This window comes from Salminus brasiliensis, chromosome 13, assembly GCF_030463535.1.
Source record: "Salminus brasiliensis chromosome 13, fSalBra1.hap2, whole genome shotgun sequence".
NCBI lineage: Eukaryota > Metazoa > Chordata > Actinopteri > Characiformes > Bryconidae > Salminus > Salminus brasiliensis.
This window is the reverse complement of record NC_132890.1, coordinates 10,819,631-10,839,947: the sequence shown is the minus strand read 5'-3', so window position 1 is coordinate 10,839,947 and position 20,317 is coordinate 10,819,631. Positions and strand designations below refer to the sequence as shown.

The window sequence follows — 20,317 nt, the reverse complement described above, 5'->3', positions numbered from 1 at the left end:
GAGATGGATGGCTGGTGGGCACGTGTTGGAGAAGACGTGTGTGCCAGTGTTGGGAGCAAGTGGCCATGACAAGTATCACACCCAGAGACTGAATGCCTTTTTTAAAATTTGCATTTATTTCTTACAATAGCATAAGATAAAAACAGTCCATAATTACACATACAGATTGAGATTGGAAAATGAAGGAAAGAGAGCACTGATGGTCACTACACCACTAATGAGGAGGAGTCCTGTTAAGAAGCGCAGTAAAATACCAGGAGGATATGTACAGTCTGTATTGTCGGTGGATTACTGGTTGGCTTGTGGAGACCTCAGAGCTGAAAAGGAGAGGACCTCTGTGTCAAATATGTGGGTGATGGAATCAGTCAGAACTTAACCTTAACCAAATCGCAAAGATTCATAAGTGACATCGCAGGCGTCCTTCCATTAGCCTTCCAAACTATTGGCCTACTGCAACCCTGTCGGTGAAAGGAAAGAGAAAAGTATGTTTCCTCTTAAAAGGAGTCAGGCACAGACCTGGAGGCCTTGGATGTGAAGAATATGAACGAGTGAGACAGTAATATCACCAGCAGCGCAGGTGGAAGTGAATACTCTCAGACAGGCCAGAGTGATTTCAGCGTGCTATGGGTGAAATGGACTGTGTTCCAGCTGTGCCACCACATCACAGCTGTCTTATGTTATTATTGAAAGTAACACATTTTCATTTAGACCTTCTTTGTACTCATTACAAAGCTCGAAGGCCAGGGAATTTTCCCTTTTCTCATACCAGTCAGGTTTTTCAATTGATCATCATGGACTTTTTTTTTTCTTTCTGATTAAAAAAATTAAGGTTTGCTTATGAGACTCTTTGGTGACAGACTGCGCTTCCTTTTCTAGGAACACTTACCAACATCCCACAGTTTCCTCTGCCACTCCATAGCACTGTTCTTCACCACACATCCCTATACTACGCTTCTCCCCACCCCCCTCAGCTCCATCTATAAATAATCAACAGAGGTTAGAAGTGAATGGCCAGGGCAGGTCTCTAGCGTGTGAATGAAGAGGGCAGAGGCGAGAGGACTTGGGTGAAAGAGGGTTCACCCTGGTCCTGAAAGGCACAGTGCTCAGCAGTGATGGATGAGAGCTGGATGAGCTTTAGGGAAGGGAGGGTGTAGCTGAATGTGAAGGGGTGTATTAACAGAATCCTCACAGAGGAGTGTGTGTGTGTGTGTGTGTGAGTGAGAGTGACCTTTTGCGCAAATTGTGCCCTGCTTCAGAGTTGAGATGGCCTTGGAGAACATCTGACCATCGATTGTGTGTGAGAACCAGGATGTGGGTCAAGGAACTGTGTGCCTGCTCTAAACATGAGGTTTCTGTTGCACTGCAGGGAGGATGTGTCCATAGCAAGGACAAGGCACGCAAGCATATGTGAGAGTGTGCGCAGGTTTTCCACACTACTGGAAACAGCTGATATGTCTACGTTTCTGAAAGGGTTCTTCTACTCTGCACCTGAAAGCATGGACTATGCCAAAGCAGAAAGCATGGGCCACCCTGCCACTCTCTACCCTTCCACACAACACTGCTCTACACACTTGAACAGAAGACGAATGAAACTGGATTGATGGATAAAATAACGTGTGTTTGCCCACAGTGGCCTGCAAAAGCGTGGTGAACACCCCTGCTTAAAATTTCTGTTGCTGTGAATAGCTAAGATGAACTGATCTCCAACAAACAAAAGGTGAACGTTTTAAGCCCAATTCAGACGGGACTACTTTTACATGGGGAGGTGGAGTGATGCGCTTCACGCGACAGTAAAGGTTCCGGCGCCTTTTTCTATCCACACGTGGGTAAACATTTCGCCATATTCTGTGGAAAATGAGATTTTCGCATTTTCTTTTTCTGTATGGAGAAATATAAGAAAAAGAAGTGTGGAGGCGCATGGCACAGATATCTCGAGTCTGTGGCATACCTCCTCAGAGGTGCGACGCTTCTGACAGCTTTAGGGAAGGCATTGCGTAATTTAGCGTAGCCATTAGCCTACATATGGGTTCTGAACACGTAGCTGCTAACTTACAAATTCCAATTTATTTATTATTATTATTATATTGTTATTATAAGTGGGTTATAAGATGATCAATTATGTGGGTTATTATCAATTATCAAGTAGCCTCTACCGTCTCAGTCCTCCATACACATTTCTTATCCCATTCGAATCTGTCAAATTTTATAGACGTCCTGTAGTAAAATTACAGTCATGCATGCTAATGACCATGTTACACCGGGCTATTGACGACAGGATTATGGGTTCTGTAACCGGGCTCGGCCTGCTGCCACTGTTAGGCCCTTGAGCAAGGCCCTTCACCCTCCCTGCTCCTCTGGCGCCACAGCAATGGCTGCCCACCACTCCGGGCATGTGTGCTCATATGTGTTCACTCCACGAATGGATTAAAGGTGGAGGCCAACATACATGGTAAGTAGGGTTGTCTTGTTGTTGTTTCCTTCTTGTAAACAAAGGCTATCCAAATAGGGCTTTAGAGTGAAGAAGGAAAAGAGTACCATGCAAAAAAATGTGGCACCCCATAAGATTTGCACTCTCAGATAACTTTTACCAAGGTCTCAGACCTTAATTAGCTTGTTCGGGGTATGGCTTGTCATCATTAGGAAAGGCCAGGTAATTAAAATGACAAAGCCTTATAAATACTCTGACTATGTAAACCCCAATCAGGAGAAAGCTGTACGAATTTATGTAATGCAGGTAACAGAAATTTGTGGCTGACCCACAAAACGTTTAGAGGGAACTGCTCGTAGGATTCCTAGAAAGAGCAAACAAGACCCCCATTTAATTCCAAAAGACCTTCAGGAAGATTTAGCAGACTGTGGTGCTGGTGCACTGTTCTACTGTGCAGCAACACCTGAACAAACACGCAGAGATCAGTCCTCGTACACCCTTAACTATTCACAGTAACAGAAACCTTGAGCAGGGGTGACCAAAGTCTTGCATGCGATTGTGAGTGTGGTCTTATGCAAAGAGTTGGGCACCACAGAACAAATTCTCTACACTCTAAACATTTGCATACAACTGTATATTTAAATCAGTCCAGATTTTGAAAGTGTAGTCTCAGAGTGTCTGAAGAAGCAAGATCAGTCACAGATTCAGGGAGATGAACCTCATTGACCAGAAGAAAACTGACAAAAAAAAACAAAAAAAAAACAACAACAACAACCAAAACAGACATCACCTTGATTCAGTTTGCAGCTATGAATCTGTTCTAAATACCAAATAGCACTGAAACACGGTTTTAATGCTACACTCCGACATGATCTCACATGCTGCACGAAGGCTGAGTCTAAGCTATCGGTCACAGTAATGTCACAAGAAATGTGCCAGGAGACCATATACTGATGCTGCCAGTCTTTCAAGTATCCACAACATGGAGCAGTGTGGCCTTCTCAGAGGAAGGTGTTAAAGGGGAATTCCACAGACTTTCCAAAATGTTTGCAAAATTTATCAGTTTAGTTGAATTGTTTCAGAGAATTCTTCACAGCAGTGGTGATGGGAACCAGACGTCCAAAACCAGACATTTAATGCCTCTAAAAGCTCCCTCACATAAAGGTACAACATGAAATCATTACAAATGCAGTGTCTGGCACGGGATACACTGTTTTACAATAGCGCTGAGACAAGATTTTTAGCCTAAGCCATATTTTGTGAAGCAGAAAGAATCATGCAGGGCCATATCAGGCAGAGTAGTACCCAAATAAACCTTATTCTGTTCACATTGACCAGTATTGTACTAATATCAACATTGCATACAGTATAAAAACTCAGAAGATATGTAGTTTCTTTGCTGGTTTTGGAGAGTATGTAAAGTTATAGGCTATACTCTTACTTGCATAACATTGGGACCTCTGATGCCTATCCCCACCACTGCAAAGGAGGCATTAAGTAATCGCTGGGTCAAGCAGAAATTTCTAAAAGTTTTTGGAATTCCCTCTCTACATTTGTTCCTGAAAAGCATGTTTTTTGTTCCTGCTCATTAGTGAGGTAGTGTCCCACGTTGGACACCAGGTGGCAGCAGATAATACTTTATTATCTTTGTCAGTGAAACACTGGCTCATATGCTATTTTACCTCTACCTCAGCAGACAGTAACCAAATTTTGAGTGAGCCCTACTGCTTGACTTCATAAATCTCGTATGTCTAAACACAGGTTGTGTATGTAAGCACACTGGACTACACAAGTGGTTTCAGTTCAGCCAGCAACGGTGAGCGTGAACTTCTCGTCCCCTTGAAATGATCGATCAGTCAACTAATACTGTGTGGCAAGACCCATTTAAATAATTAAACAAACAGAGTAATGGCTAACATCTGTTCAATGGGTTTTAGAGCACAGTGATGTGGGGGTCACACTGACCCTTGAACACGATAAAACGTACAGATAAAATGTTTAATACAACAAACTAAAACCAATTCTTGTAAACTTCCACTCGCTCTAGTACGCCCCCTGGGGGACACAAAGTCTCTACCTGCTGCAATGCAGCACAGTGTGGTTGTGACTGCTCATTCCGGCCTTAAGCATTGAAGATTGGAGCACTAGGCCAGCGGTCACTGTTGGCTGAACACACCCATCTTCCCAGTCCACCGGCTGAGCGCACGAGAGGCGGGTATGACTGGGATGAATGATGAGCATTATGTTCGATTACATACTTTTCTGTGGTGCAGTTCTTCTGGTGAACATGAGCTGGGTTAACCAGCCCCAAACGCTGATACTCCACCCAAGGGTTTGAGAAGGGAGGGTGCATCTGTGTCCCTCAATCACTGCGTTCCTCGTCCTGGTTGAGGTAGGCCTGGAAGGAACAGTTACGACTGACTGCCTCCGCACACGAAAACCGCCGGTTAAAAATGGGGAGGGCCTAAATCCTGACTAATCAGGACTGGCCTGATTATGTGAGGAGTAGTCCTGAATCATTCGTCAGGACCAATCGTTTCCAATCTGAAAGCACTAGTAGATAGTACACAAGCGTAATACAAAGTCAGCTGGAGCTGCGGTTGAATAGCTGGGCTTTAGTTCATCCACCCTGTCACACCTACTCTAGGACACTTCACTTTCCAGGAAAGACGGTGATTTTGCCAGCCTTGGCAAGCCGGTCAATGATCTGGGCCTCATAGTCTGCGTCGTGGACACCTGTTTTACGGAACTCTCCGGAGTAGCGGTTCTGCTCCCAGTAGTGGTGCCAGTTCCCCCGGCTGTCTGCTCCAAAGCCAAATACATTCACCTAGGCCAAAACAGATATGATCTTTGACTTATTTACAGCCTCCTTACAGCAGTAAGAGCATCAGATTATTTGCAGGGATATTACTGAATCCTTAGTTTTAGACCAACTACAGCTGTTTTAACTAGTAATAGTATTTTATCTGCTTTTCAGGCTGATTTGTATATAAAAAAATAGTACCACACCCCCTGCTGTCTATCATATATATTAACTACCTAAGCAGTAATATTTACAATGGCAATATGCACTTTTATGCAGAAGATACTAATATTTATAGTTGTGGCCCATAACCTGCAGAAGCTCTTTTCCAATAAAATACAGAAAGCATTTGTGATAATTTAGCATAATCTTAACTGTCGACGGCTTACATCCTAAATTTGTCTGGTAAAGCAATAGAATTAGCTTCATCTTATAAATATTTGGGGTTTATGCTATATGATCATCTTTATGTTAAAGAAGCTTAACTTTCATGTAACAATCTCCAGAAACATTTTAGATAAAAGCACAGTTTTAGTTTGTGTCACAAATTATTTATACATATGCGTTTTTTTGATAATGCATATTTGTAAGTATGTGTATGTGTATCTCTGCTCTTTTTGTTGTTATGCAGGGTGCAGTCATCTCTGCACAGCACAGTACCATGCATCTCCAAATTACAGAAAAAGGCAAAAACATCCTTCGCTTTTAAAGTAAGCTAACGGCACAGGAAGACTAGCACATCTGAAGTCAGCCACTGCCTCTTTTCAAACTCCTGCTGATGCAGCATCACTAGGAAGCGAGGCTCTACAGCTCTAAAAAATCTACACTACACTACACTATTTTAAAATGAGCTATTCTTAAAGATTGCATATAATGCATTTTTGAGTATATAAAGTTGATGTAAAAATAGTACATGTGTGACTTTTTACAAGTCTGTTTACGACCATATTTTTGTGCCTTAAAGTGAAACATGCAGATTTTTCTTTTATGGTGGGCTTATGGAGAACATTTTGAGCTTTTTGAGCTCACTAGGGTACTATCAACATACAGTTTTTCCATTCTAGCTCACAACCTACAGGAAGAAATACAAAGATAAGATAAGATAAGATAAGATAGTCCTTTATTAGTCCCGCAGTGGGGAAATTCCAGTCAAGCTCTTCCAAATACTCTTAAAAGAGGGGGGTGGGGTTCTTGAAGTGTTCCACTATTGCTCAAATAACCAATTTCCAGTACTATATAGAATTCTTTTTGCTACTCATGGTGCCCCCACAATAATATTTGCATCACACTGGTATCGGCAGATAACTGCCTAAAAAAAGTGTTTGACAGACGCTTAAAGTTGACTGATATTTCAAACCAGTACTTCATGATGTAAGTCCTGGACTTTATGTGTATGTACTGTGTGCATACTTTACCTCGTCACACACGTGTAGCGCAAAGAAGAGGACCAGCATGCCTGTGGAAGGGTAGCGTCCATGGTGCCGTGTCCAGCGGTCGTGGATGTACTTGAAGAACGCAGGATTGAAGATCTGAACCTACGGGACAGCAGAGGAGAAATTCACAACAGTCAGAGTGGGCTTGGAATGAACGGTGGCTGGTGAGGAACACCAAACCTCACAGCCTGCACATTTCCCCAGCAAGACGAGGACCATTAGTGATAAGTGCTATTCGAGCTGGATTAGTGTCAGGTGTGACGTTTAATAATAAGAACATAACCTTGTCTGCTACAAGGGTTGTGTGATTACAGTATTGTGAGTTCAACAGAAATACGATTACTGAAGGAGCATACTACTGAAGGTCAGTCACAATGCCCAAATTATTACTTGTGAGACCAGGGACATTACAGTTTCATATGGGATTAAAATCACAGATTACTAAATTGCAGTATTTCCTCAGGTATAACTAATTCAGCTTGAATACACTCTTTAAAAACTTTGCAAGTCAAAGGACCATTGAAATGCTTAGATCAGAGGTCTTTAATCTGGAAGTTGAATCCAGTTTCCAGTCTTGAAAGTTATTCTCCCAGAAAGTTTTTGGAAAAGTCCTGGACTTTGTAATCCTTGGTAGGTGTGACACTATGTGGCCAATCAATTACATTAACTTTTTAGGGAGAATAACTTCCAGGACTGGACACTGGAAACTTGGATTTTTAATTTTTTAAAATGAAGAAAAGTTTGAATAGTTTTGTGAGATTTGTGCAGGTGTTGCTGCACAGTAAAACAGTGCACCACCAATCCTGAAGGTCTTTAGCAGTCAAACGGGGGTTCTGATTTACCATTCCAGCAACCTTACAAGCAGTTCTCTCTGAAAGTTGTTCCAGACCTCAACTGGACCTCCACCGTTCTTGTTAACGGATATTTCCTAATTACATTATGAACTGAGGAAACAGCTACCTGAAAAAAACCCTTTGCGGTCTTCTTGTAGCCTTCTCCTGCTTTGTAGGCATCAGTTATTTTATTTTTATTTATATCCTTGGCTGATGCCTGTCATTGGGACAAGGTTTGAGGAGCAAATATTTTTTCTTAACAATGGCTGTGAAACAAAACTTTAAAAACATCGTCCTAACAAGCTAATTAAGGTCTGAGCCCTTGGTAAAAGTTATCTGAGAGCACAAAGATATTGGGTGCCACATTTCTGCATGGTGCTCCTTTTCTTTTACTTTTTTTGGTGCTCCAACTTTTTACTTTTCTAAACTCATTCACTTTATGCTTTTTGGAGACCAGTTCGTCTTCTCCTTTATCCATTCACACTAATGCTAACATTTCCAAAAAATGTTGCCCAACCTTTACATGCCACGTGAATAAACACTATATGTCCAAATGTTTGTGAACACCCCTTCTAATGAATGCATTCAGTTAGGCCCCTGTATAGAGGGACTATTGCCAACAGAATCCATCCAGTGCTTTTGGGATGAGTTAGGGATGAGGTGACCCATCTAGCATCCTGACCACAGTAATGATTTTGTTGCTAAATGCAATCAAATCCTTGGAGCAATGCTCCAAAATCTAGTAAAAATGCCTTCCCTGGACAGTAGCGACAGTTACTCCAACAAAAGCAACATAAACTCTTGTAGATACAACCTTTGCAATAGTGTTTTTTTTTTCTCAGGCTGGACAGGCTGACAGCAGTGTAGCAGTACCCAGGACAACACAAAAGAAGACTATAAAGATGGGTGCTGGTTGTAGATTACCTTGTCCTTGTCCACGCGCAGAAACTGCTTCACTGGAGCATAGGTACTGAGAGTGAGAGAGAGAGAAAATGAGGAAAAAGTGGGAAAAGACAGAATTTAGGCCTTTGTTAATGATGTGTTCTGACCTAGAATGTGTGTGTGTGTGTGTTTGCACGAATGGAAGTGTGAGACTGCAGACCACTATGAACTCATGAGCAGCATGTGTGGGTGTTTCACAGTTGCTCAGCTGTGAGAGACTGGATACTTGTCTGGTACTTGAGTGTTTGTATGTGTGTATCTAGACCAGTGTATGCTGAGCTTCTGTATGTACGTACGTACGTATGTATGTGTGTGTGTGTGTGAGTTCTCTTACAAGCGGATCTGGCCAGTGGAGAGGGCGCTGGTGATCCAGAGCAGGTCCAGAGTCTTGAAGGGCACTAGAACAAAGCTGACGTTGGCAGCCAGGTTCTTGGCACTTTCCGGGTACATGAAGTGGTGGGTGGTGTGGCTGCCTACGTCCTCTTCATACCCCACTGTGGGAGCCAGGTTTATCCTGGGAAGCCAAAACAGCAGTTACTCACTCAGTCCAGACACTTCAAAAGCACAGCTCATACATTTTTATTGGCTCACAATTCTATTACCCTGCCGTACTGCGTTTCCTTCATGTAAGGGCTGGAGTAAATGAGCAGAAAGAACTGGCCTGAATTACGGTTCTCATACTGACATTAGTCTGAAACGTTACGTGACCAAAATGACTCAACTGCCCATAACGCGAAAGGCTCATTTAGAAGGAGCTGGGTGGCGTGCCTGACAGCAAGCAGGTAAAAAGGGTTCACTCTCCACAGAAGCTTGACAAAGTGTGATTGGATCATGACCGAAATAGTGCTGCAGTCCGTGGGTCGAGCCTCTGCACTTCAACAGCGCTATAAATATAGCAAAGCCTAAAGAGGACGCCTTCAGCATTCGAGGAAAAGCCAGGAAATCACTGGCACAGGCCTCATAAATCAACCTAAATTATGCCGAGTGAGACGGACAGACCAACAGCCTCCAATTTCAGACGACACTCACTTGAGGGATAGCCAGATGAACACGGAGAAAGACAGAGATGTAGTGGCTCAGAGATGAAGAGACAAAGAGGAAAAAGACACCACACTAAATTACCTGTTTATTACATCCATCCACTGGCGTAGGAGCACCACTGGCATTTTTTAACTTACCGGCCACTTCAATAGAAATACACTATATAGACAAAAGTATTGGGACACCCGCTTATTTATTGTTTCTTACCAAATTAATAGGTATTAAAAAGAGTGTATCCTGCTTTCATTGGAGTAACTGTCTCTTCTGTCCAGGGCAGAAGGCTTCCTACTACATTTTGAAGCATTGCGGTGAAGACTTGATTGCATTTTACAATCAGGTCAGGATGTTGGATGATCACAGTTCCGCTGCTCCACAGCTCAATGCTGGGGGCTTTAAACTCCTCTAGCCCACCCCTGGCATTAGGCACATATAAAGCCCACAAGCATTGAGCTGTGAAGCAGTGGAACTGTGTTCTCTCGAAAGATGGTTGGTGCTCCATCCAATACTTACTGGGGGGTTGGAGAGGAAGTGGGGTGGTAATTATATGGGGGAATATGGACTCCTCATTGTTTCTGTGGGATGGCTAAATCTATCCCTGCTGTGTGTAGGCTGTACTTCGGCGATAATAACATATGATAAATTGGAAAATGGGAAGATTGCTTTACCCTGTGTTAGGTGTTGCCCTGGTCTCACCTCATCACTCTTGTTAGTCAGGCTTCCTAACCACAAGAGCACTCTTGACCAGATATTTTGGTTGGTGGACTATTCTCAACCCAGCACTGACACTGAGGTGTATAAAACACACACACACACACACTGAGAGTGCTGGGTCCACCACCCACATAATAATTGGTCAAATGATGCTGGGTCAAATGGTGTGAAATGAGGTAGAGGGGTGCTGTCAATTTTGCTGCAACAGATGGGACCCTATTAGCAAGAGTAAACCAACAAAGTGCACGTGAGAGGTGTTTACGATAAAACGGCCAATGAGTGTACAAGTAAGGTGTTTCTAATAAAGTGACAACTTGGTGAATAAGAGAGATGGACAGAGAAAGGAGCAGAGAGACAGAAAGACAGGGAGAGAGTGTGTGACAGACTCAGACAAAGAGAGCAACTGACAGCTTCGTCTCTGTGGAGAGATTCAGTTCATCCATGTTCCGTCCTCATCTTTGTCTCTCTCCAGCTTGCCTTTCACCCCTCAATTGCAAGCCGTAGATCGATGTGCTCTTCTGTATGCTCTCCCTTCCACTTTTCATTGAACGTAAGCCACCCCGCCTACACTCTCCATTTCCCTGCAACTGATTTTGATTTTCCATCCCTGACTGCATGTTTCTAAAAGAAACCTTCTGTGTTTGCTGTGCGCTTATCGGAATTTGGGCGCCTTCATTTCTTTATGTGTGCCTCCCCCGGTGTGAAGAGCTTCAGGAATTAGCTGAGCTTTTTTGTGAGCTGCTGCAGCTTCTGACGACATGGTCTTTGGCAATAATCTATACATTCCTCTATCTTTATCCTCTTAAGAGTAAACCTCAGGGGCCTTGCTTTATTCAGAAACCAGAGGACCTTCTTAAGCCTTTATGGAATTTTTCCATGAGACACATGTTCTTCCAGCGTTCAGTGCAAGAGACAAACAGAATAAAGGCCCGAATGTTGGCTTGCTCAGTAACAAGATGCCCAAATTCAATCCAGTGGATTGATCCAGGTATATTTTAATGGATCAGGTATCGGCTATTACAAACCTAATGCAGACCTGATCCTTTGGTTTTCACCACTGTGATCTAGCAGAGACATTTCTCACAGCCCTCAGCAGTGAGGAGCGTTCTTAGATGGTAAGATCAGTTTAGAAGGCTCTGAAGGCACCCCGCCATGCACATTTTAGTGGATGTCCTGCTTTAACACCCTTGCTACAGATGTGCAAATGCACCCACACACACCTTATCTAGTCCCTGTGGAGAAGTATTGCCAATAGAATCCAACGTGACTCTCTGGAGCAGATAAAACATGAACCTATTGGCACCATGCCTACTGCCTTAATGAGCAGGTGTCCCAATACTTTTGTCCATTTAGTGTATTTTACAGTGGACCGCAAAAATGTACCACAATAGCTGTCCTATGACAGCATTTGCGACAGGGTTCCTTCATAGGCAGGTGAAGTAAAAGAGCCAAGGATTGGATAGGATGGATATCGGTTGAGATTAGATTGGTAGGCTAAAAACCTGGATCAGGACATTCCTATTTTTTATGCTCTGAAAAAGCAGAATGTTTACATGATGATGGACTAGTGTGCCTCTGCAACTGTATCCCTCCACTAATAAATAGCACATTTCTCTATTATGCCAATTCAGATAGATATTGTTCAAATTTCTGCCATTTCTAAACATAAAAGCATTGGCATCCTAAAATATGCGTAACAGTAATACTGGGTAATGAGATCAGTCCAAAACTCTGCTATTGGTGCATCCCAGTTGTAAGATCCCAAAAGTAAACACAAGCTCAAATTTTAATTCAGTCAAAAATGAAACAGAACTTTGTTCATAAGATGTGTGTGTTCTTTCTCCAACATTTAGTGTAAGAGACCAGGAGATTAAAGGCTCAATTGTGGGCTTGCTTAGTAACAAGGCCCAAAAAACAGGCAAAACCAACCGTCAAGGCATGAACAGTCAAACAAAAAGCAAAACGAAATCATACTACCCTGTTCTCAGTTTTGCCTGTTTGATTCCCCTGGATTCTTCCAACTCTGGCGCCCACTGACAGTGGTTGCCTGAACACAAGGGCTTTTTTTTGTGTCTACTCTATGAAAGATTTATTTCACAGATATCTGAAAGGCCTGGCAGTGTTGCGGTGTGGGAGAGAGAGCGGCAGCCCTTTGTAGTTGTTCCAGCTTGGAACAGAGGGTGGCGCACCAACAGATTCACTTATTTATAGGGCCAATACCAGCCATTTGAGACAGGTACAACTGACTCCGGCCCATACTGCCAGCTGGAGTGGATCTACTGTATGTTTGGCAAGCGCTCATCTGCCAAAAGTCTCTGCACAAACACTGAGCTATCCAGTGGCCCCCCAGCTTACTTTCCAATGCTTACTTTTTGCTGCAGAAAGGAGTGCTTCTTGCTGCACTTTCAGAAGCAGAGAAGACTGCACTAGACTTAGTGCATTAGTCTTTTTCACTAATGTTAAGATATAAATATGTATTATAGCCTGACTGATATGAAGTTTGTCATTTTTGATGTATGGTGACATCAGAATCATATTGGTATCGGCAAATACTTGCCTAAAACATAATATAGGCAGCCGACAGTTAGGGATGTCAGATTGATCAGGATTAGGCCGATCAAGGCCAATTTGAATGGATCAGGAATCTGCTATTATGAACCTGATCCAGTTCCGATCCTTTGTTTTTACCACTTCTGTATTAGCAGAGTGCCCTCTGGTGTCTTCTAGGGGCTTTTACGAGACATTACTCACAGCCCTCAGCAGTTCTCCAGTGTGGAACTGTATTATCTGTGGTTCTGGTGCATTGACTGCATTTGAGCTGCAGTCTCGTCAGAAATTCTTTGTTGTTTTTGTCCACCCAACCAAAACCGCTTTTGTTGTACGTGTGCAGTGACATAGATATCCAGTCCCATTTCACTGTTCTGTTCCGCTTGATTTTTCTCGATCAGACAAACATTTTTATTCTCAACACTCAGCTCAGCAGTTAGTCAACAGCAGCTGCACTGGGTTGTCTGATACTCGGTGGAGCTGTAGCCAGGAGGCTAGCTTAGGGAGTGGGCAGTTCCCGATTTATGGAATAGACTATGGTGTCCAGTGAAACCAATGTACATACAACCAATGATAAAATGTTCTCAATCAACAGGACACAAAGAGAGAGACGTCAAGGGAACAATTCATTCAAAATCATTCATTATTCATTACATTATATATATTTCTAATGTAACTAGCAACTTTACACTGCTTTTTATAAACAACCCCATTGGATCAAAATAGTTTGGCACCAAAAGGCAGAAACAAAAACAAATTTCACTCCAACCGAAGGCAGCAAACAGCCCGCACAGCCTGCCGCTTCTAAGGTGGCTGAACAAGAGGCGACAGCAGTTCCAAATGAATGGTGAAAGAACTGAGGCAGACGCTGTAGGGAGGAAAGAGATGGATATGGGGAGCAACGGAGGACTCATTTGAGAGCTCAAAGCAGAATCAATAAAGACTTTACCAAAATAGTCCCTCAATTTATGCATTCATCTTGCTCGCTTTCTCTCCTCTGCCTCCTGCTGTCTCTCTCCTCTGTCTCTGCTCACTCCGAAACATCTACCTCTCCTCCACACCTCCCCAAGGGCAACATTTCGCACCCCTCCTACTTTTTTTCTCTCTAAATAAGCACATTGTGTCCAACCTCAATCTGCTCTCGGCTGAAGGTTGAGATCTCTTGAAATGTCAATCCATTGTATCTGGCTCAGGTAAGGAGAACTGACTAAAGAGCTGCTTACTGTAGAGATGTGTCTCTGAGGCGCACTCTCTGTATCTGTGTAGAATCAGTCAGGATGTTAGGATGTCTCATACTGTGTCTTGTTTTGCAGTGGTCATGTGACGGTTCTGCAAAAAACGAATGATCCATCACAGTCATATCCCTTCCTACGCTCCCTCTCACCTCATGATGTAGTTGTGGTCGTCGATCACTGGCCCATAGCCAGCACCCCTAAGGTTGCCCGAGTTGCCCACCACAGCACAGCGCAGGCAGCGGGCGGGGTCCCACGAGCCATACGGCGAGCGGCCTGGGATAACCTGGAACAGCCTCAGCAGCACCTGCTGGATACTGTGGGGCTTAAACTGTGGCTGCAGCATCTGCACAGGGATCAGATGGGGAGAGAGAGAAAAAGAGAAAGAGAGAGAAGGAAAGAAAGTGTCAACGGCGCCACAGAATGGAAAACAGTGAACCTCAAACCTCAAAGTTGTCTAGTGCTAGTCCAAGATGGCGCTGCAGTAACACACAGTAACACATGGTGCTTGATTTCTTTTGTAGATAGTTTTCCCAAGAGTCATGCCCAGAGTGTGCTTCAGTAAGACTAGGTGAGCAGCACATCACCGCTACGCTCGCTGGATTTCGGAAAATAGACAACCTCCGAACCAGGCCTCACAACCGCAGTTTTGCCTGATGCCACTTGCCAGCGGCACACGAGAAGCCGAAGCTACGAGAACAGCAACTTGTTTCATTCTAGGGTGTGGGTGTGTAAAGCCACATCTGGGCATTTTCACCCAACCAAAGTCACATACCCTATAAGTCTGAATGTTTGTGGACGCCCCTTTTAATGAACGCATTCGGCTACTTTAAGCTGTACCCATCACTGACATAGACACAGCTTGTCTAGGACTCTCTGAAGCAGATACACATGAACCTGTACACATCATGCCTAATGCCGATGCTAGAGGGGTATAAAGCCAATATTTTTGATGAGTTGTGGAGTTGAAAATGAGGTGGGTGATGATGGTGATCATCCAGCATCCTGACTTTAACACTTTTGTCGCTGAATGCAATCAAAATCTGACAGCAATGCTCCTCCAAAATCTAGAAGAAAGCCTTCCTCCCTGGACAGAAGACAGAGTTACTCTGGAGAAAGTATTTTAATATCCTTGATTTCAGAAGAAACTATGAATGAGCAGGTGTCCCAATACTATTTGTCCATACGTGTAGCTTCTATGTAGACATTTTATGGCACTTTTAAGAACCAACAATTCTCTCATTAATAACACAGTCATGCAGAGCTAGTTACAGAGGGATCAAAATCCAAGAATGCTGATCTACTCCAGGACTACTGAGCCAGCTCCGGAGATCAGCATTTACAGCTAGCTGGGATTAGCAGGATTGCTTGAAGCTAGCAGGGACTGTGGTCCAGCTAGACCGGCTTTGCTTGAGGCTTGCTTTGTCTTGTTCATGTTCAGGCCATCTGCGTACCTATCCATGCAGACTCACACACATACACACACACACATACACTCAGAGCTAAGTTCTCAGCAACTGCACTGAAGCTGCCTCTGCCACGGAATGAAAGAAAACACTCACATTCAAACTCAAATGCAAATGTTCCAGCATTAACTATTCCAGCTATCTTTCTCTCTTAACTGAACTGCCCTCTCCCATCTACCCCCCCCCTCTCTATCTCTTTCCTGTGCCAGCGGTTGGCCGAGCCCATCGGCTCTCCAGTCGGCCCAATAATTCTTGGCAGATGTTCCCCAAACGCCGATGCCAGCCAGTGATTTTATTCTGAGCCCAGCTAAGGCCAGCAGAGAGAGGCTAGTGAAAGTGTGTGTGTGATGGGTATGCACAACTCTAGAGCCTCTAATACTCCAGTGACACAACAAACACAACAGGAAAGTTGTGAAGATCATGTGAGCTGTCTCAAAGGGGATGACCTTTACCAACAACCTACAGCCACTCCACCAGCCACTGCTTGTGTTTACTCCCTCGTCCTCTCTGAAACCAACACCTATCCCTCTCTTAGACACTTCAGCACATTTGCTTACATTACTTACCATCGTCTTGCTCACACGGGCAAGACGACCCAAACGACCCAACGTGACATCAGATCAAATAGGGCTCCGAACAGATTCACGATTTAGAGCAGCCTTGAGTCACCCTGCGTCCTCACCAAACACTCAGTGCAGGAGAAGAAGAAAAAAAATAACGCTCCCCTCCACTTGCTTTGTAAGTAAAACCACCTTCTTCTCATCTGTTACAGCCTCCAGCTTAAATCAGCCAGGCGTCTCTCCCGGCGCCAATTCGTTCCAGGGCCTCATTACAGACTTTGCTGCTGTTCAAGCTGGCGTGCTCCTTTTCATTTTCAGACATTACTCATGTTCTCTTTAATAAAACTGCCCCTTTGGCTCTCAGTCTCCTAGACATGCTGCATAAGCACAATTCCAGAGTTCAGCCCTTCCCTGCTTTGAGGGGAGAAACACCTCAAACTAATTCAAAGACTTTGAGATCCAGGATAGCAGCTACTGATATTCCGTGCAAAAGTCTCCAAACTCCAAATTCCAAAAGTCTACAAACTGAGCGTCTTTGAGTTTCTTGCATTTTTTATTATTTTTATTATATGTATCATAAAGTTTACATGTTAGAAATAAACATCTGTGAGCTCCAAGTGGTCCAGAGGACTAAGCGAGCAGCACTGGTTCCATCCTGATTGTGCTTCCTGCCATCAGCTGCCGGAGCCTGAGAGAGCACAACTGGCCTTTCAATCTCCGAGTGGGAAGATGGCTCTCTCTCTTGGTCCACACACCACTTCAGCGTGATGCTGGCCGTCAGAGGCATCTGCTAGCAGCGCACCCGGCACTCAGAGTGTGTTGGTTGCCCGGTGTCGCTGCAACGGCGGCAATTTAAAAAAGCCTGTGGCTGGTTGCACATGTGTCTGAGGAGGCATGTGTCAGTCCTCACCCTCCCAGTGTCGAGAACATTACATGTGATGGGGGAGGGTACTAACGAGTGGGTTTGGTAGTTGGCTGTCTACCATTGGGGAGGATAATTTGCCACAATGATTGAAGGTATGTTTGGAGAAAAATGGTGGAGCATTTCATGAAAAGAACACCTCTCCAACTGTTATGCACGAGGGTGGCTTGATCATGCATTGGAATTATGTTGCAGCCAGTGGCTCAGGGAATGAATTCCTGGTAGAGGGAAGAATTGATTCAGTTGATACCAGCAAATTCTGGAAGCAAACATCACACCGTCTGTAAACAAGCTAAAGAGGAAAACACGATGGGTTCTACTGCAAGATAAGGATCCTAGACAATCTCAAGAGACGCAAGCTAACGGTTTTGTCATGGCCCTCACAGTCCCCTGACCTAAACATCATCAGATATCTGTGAATAGGCCTGGACAGGGTGCCAGTTCATTGCAGGGTACCACTCACAAGCATTCACTCACACACTCACCCCAGGGGCAATTTAGCGTAGCCAATTCATCTACCCTGCTACACACGCATTACCTGCAGCCCCACTGCGCCACCCTACTACAAACCATTTAAAAAATATTTTTTACATATTTTAATCTATGTCCATATTTTCCGTCAACTCTTGGGGCATTTTTTATGTGCCTTAGCATGTTGCGCTCCATTTTCTATAATGTTTAAGTAAGGTTGAGCAAACTTAGCAGCTACCTGTGATAATCTACTGCAGGTTGCAGCTCTCCGCTAGGTTAAAAAAGCCTAAAGCTGTAGCATAATTTGTCAGCCTCAGCTAGTTAGCTAGTTTAGTAGGTCTAGTGAACTGTTAGGTTGGTATGGTCAGGGCTTTGTTTCCCAAAAGCATCTTAGTTTTAAAATCATCTTAAGGGGAAGAGAGTGACTGTTCAGTGTGCTGGTCGCTCTACCATGCGCTAAGATGTTTTTGGGACCCCCCTTGCCCTGGCTGAGTGTAACTCTAAAGGCATTCCACCCTACGCCCCCCTTTACCCCCTTCTCCCCCCAAAGTTGATACAAAACTTACTCCACTGTCTGAATTCAATTCTCATGGGTATTGAACAATGCATTCAACAGACTGGAACAAATAACGCACTCATTTTAATACTGATTGTATTGCTTGAAATGGAATAAAATTACACAAGCAGGCCCTCAGCAAGGGCAGACCACCCCTCCTCTGAAATAACTGCTTCCCTCTTTACCTCAAAATTGAGTACATGGCATACAGTAATTGAGCACATTGTGCTTTTACGTTTTATGTTAACTGGCAATATTAGAGGGCCTGTATCCTCCAATTTCTTGTATTTACTTGTTTTTTTCTTGAAGTATTCTAACACTTGTATGTACAGAAACTGGTCATAATTAATTCTGAATAGCCTTTGTCCAACCTTTCTTAATCTTTTTACATTAACCTCTGCAACTCCACGGTGGTTCCAGGCTTTTTTCACCCCTGTCATAACTTCTGTTACTGTGCCTGTGTGATGTCAAGTATGTATGCTGACTGGTTACGCTGTATTCTGACTTGTTCAGAAAGCAGCCCAGGCTGATATGGAGATCCCACTCTATCAAATCCAATTAAAATATGATATTTTGGAATCGCCACACCCCTAGAGAACATGAGTATACAGCTGGATTACTTACCACCCACCAGTAGTAGACGTCTGAAGGCAGCTGTATGTTGTCCCGTGTCCAGACGGGCGAGATGTCGGGGTCATAGTTCTCATCAAACCAGTCAGACACGCCCGGGTCGCCCACACAGTGAACGCAGGCACACGTCTTCTGCTGGCTGCCCTCGGCCGCGACTGGCTTGTGGGATCCGGCATAATTGGGCACCAGCTTCACCCTGCGGGACTCTTCCCAGCCGGGCCCTGGGTCCAGGTAGGGCAGGCCAGGACCTCCTCTTAGAGAGAGTGAGAAGAGCAGTGAGGTGAGGAAGAGGAGAGCCAGTGACCCCAGCAGCACCCACACGCGCAGAGAGCAGCGCATGCCCCCCGGGCCTGTCCGGGACCCTCGATCCCCTGCCCCAGCTCCAATGCCGACGGGCACCCAGGGCCTTGGCTCGCCCAGCCTCTGCGTCCTGGCCCAGGCGGCCCAGCCCAGGCCGAGGCCCAGGCCCCAGGACGACCCCCAGCCTGTCCGCTGCTGTGGAGCGGACGCTGCTCGGCCCCCCCACTGCCATGCACCGGCCCCTGCCACCGTGCCCTTGGAGCCAGCCGACACACACGCGCACACAAACAGCTTGAGGGCGGGTGGTGGTGTTTTCTGTCTTTCTGTATGTTGTTCACGCTAACAGTGTCAAACTTTTACTGCCAATCGCCCTCTCTACCTCCCTCCGTCACTTGTTTTCTCTCTCTCTCTCTCTCTCTTTCAGGGATCCGGGTGGGTAGATGGCAGGGATCCACCTTCAGCTCTAGTCCAGAAATCTACAGCAAGAGGAAAAAGGTGCATTAGCATTGGGCTGAATGTATCCTCTTTATTTTATTACTAAACAGATGTGGCAACATTTAATTACAAGGTATACCACAACCGCTATTCAACACACACATTATTGTTATAGTGGAGCCTTTCAAATAGCTTCACCAGCGAATTTTAGATACTCAGAACAGCTCTGGTTTTACGAGCTCTCACTACACTGTTTCCCTGTAATATCATGCTTAATTTATTTAGTACAGCTGTACAGCTGTGTTTTTGCTTACTGACTGCCTTCAGAGCTCACTGTGAGGGTCACAGTACTATCCTTACTTCTTTTAAGTAACACCTAGGGACAACAGCTGGAAAACAATATCTAGGGAACATGACAACCTTAAAGAGTGCACATTAAAGCAACATTATGTAGCATTATTACCTTAAAATAGCAGGTTAAAAATGACTGTGATGCTCAACTGACCTGTAAAAGGGAGAACAGCGTCTCTATAGTTGCTACACCTGGCTTGGCACACTGCTAACTGCACTATGTAACTCTGGAGAAGCGGGCAGGACTACGCTTACAAGAACTCCATAGAGCTCCATAACCCGAGTCATATAAATGTCAAATCTTGTAATACGTCTCCACCACCTCAGTCCACATGCTTCTTTCATCTTTAGTGACCATTCTGTATCTCTGAAAAGTCCAGAAATGCATGTATAACGTGTGACCCAGGAGCAGGAGACACCAGTTCTTGCATAATGCTGCTTTAAGACACTCGAGAAACAGACTGCAGAAATGAATGAAGGCTGCTGTACACTGTGTAAATGAGGGACCCATGCATGGCCAGATTAGGAGATTAAGGTACAACAACTGCAAGTAATTAGATAAATAAAATGAAAAAAAAAGGTTTTGTTTCTTCCAGATAGCTGGTTATCATGCAGATATCATGCAAAGGTGCAATACGTATTCAAGCTGGAAATCA

The 20,317-nt window shown here is 44.3% G+C and overlaps 1 protein-coding gene across 1 annotated transcript; it reads right to left on the bottom strand.

Annotated features, from left to right (window-relative positions):
* Window positions 1-93: 93 nt before the first annotated feature.
* st3gal2 (ST3 beta-galactoside alpha-2,3-sialyltransferase 2) lies at window positions 94-19,213 on the bottom strand. Its single transcript, XM_072695164.1, has 6 exons — window positions 18,570-19,213; window positions 14,123-14,316; window positions 8,774-8,953; window positions 8,422-8,467; window positions 6,647-6,766; window positions 94-5,255 (listed from the first exon to the last, which is right to left on the bottom strand). Exons 1-6 carry the CDS (start codon window positions 18,912-18,914, stop codon window positions 5,082-5,084), a joined length of 1,059 nt encoding a protein of 352 aa, XP_072551265.1. The 5' UTR covers window positions 18,915-19,213; the 3' UTR covers window positions 94-5,081.
* Between the last annotated feature and the right edge of the window lie 1,104 nt (window positions 19,214-20,317).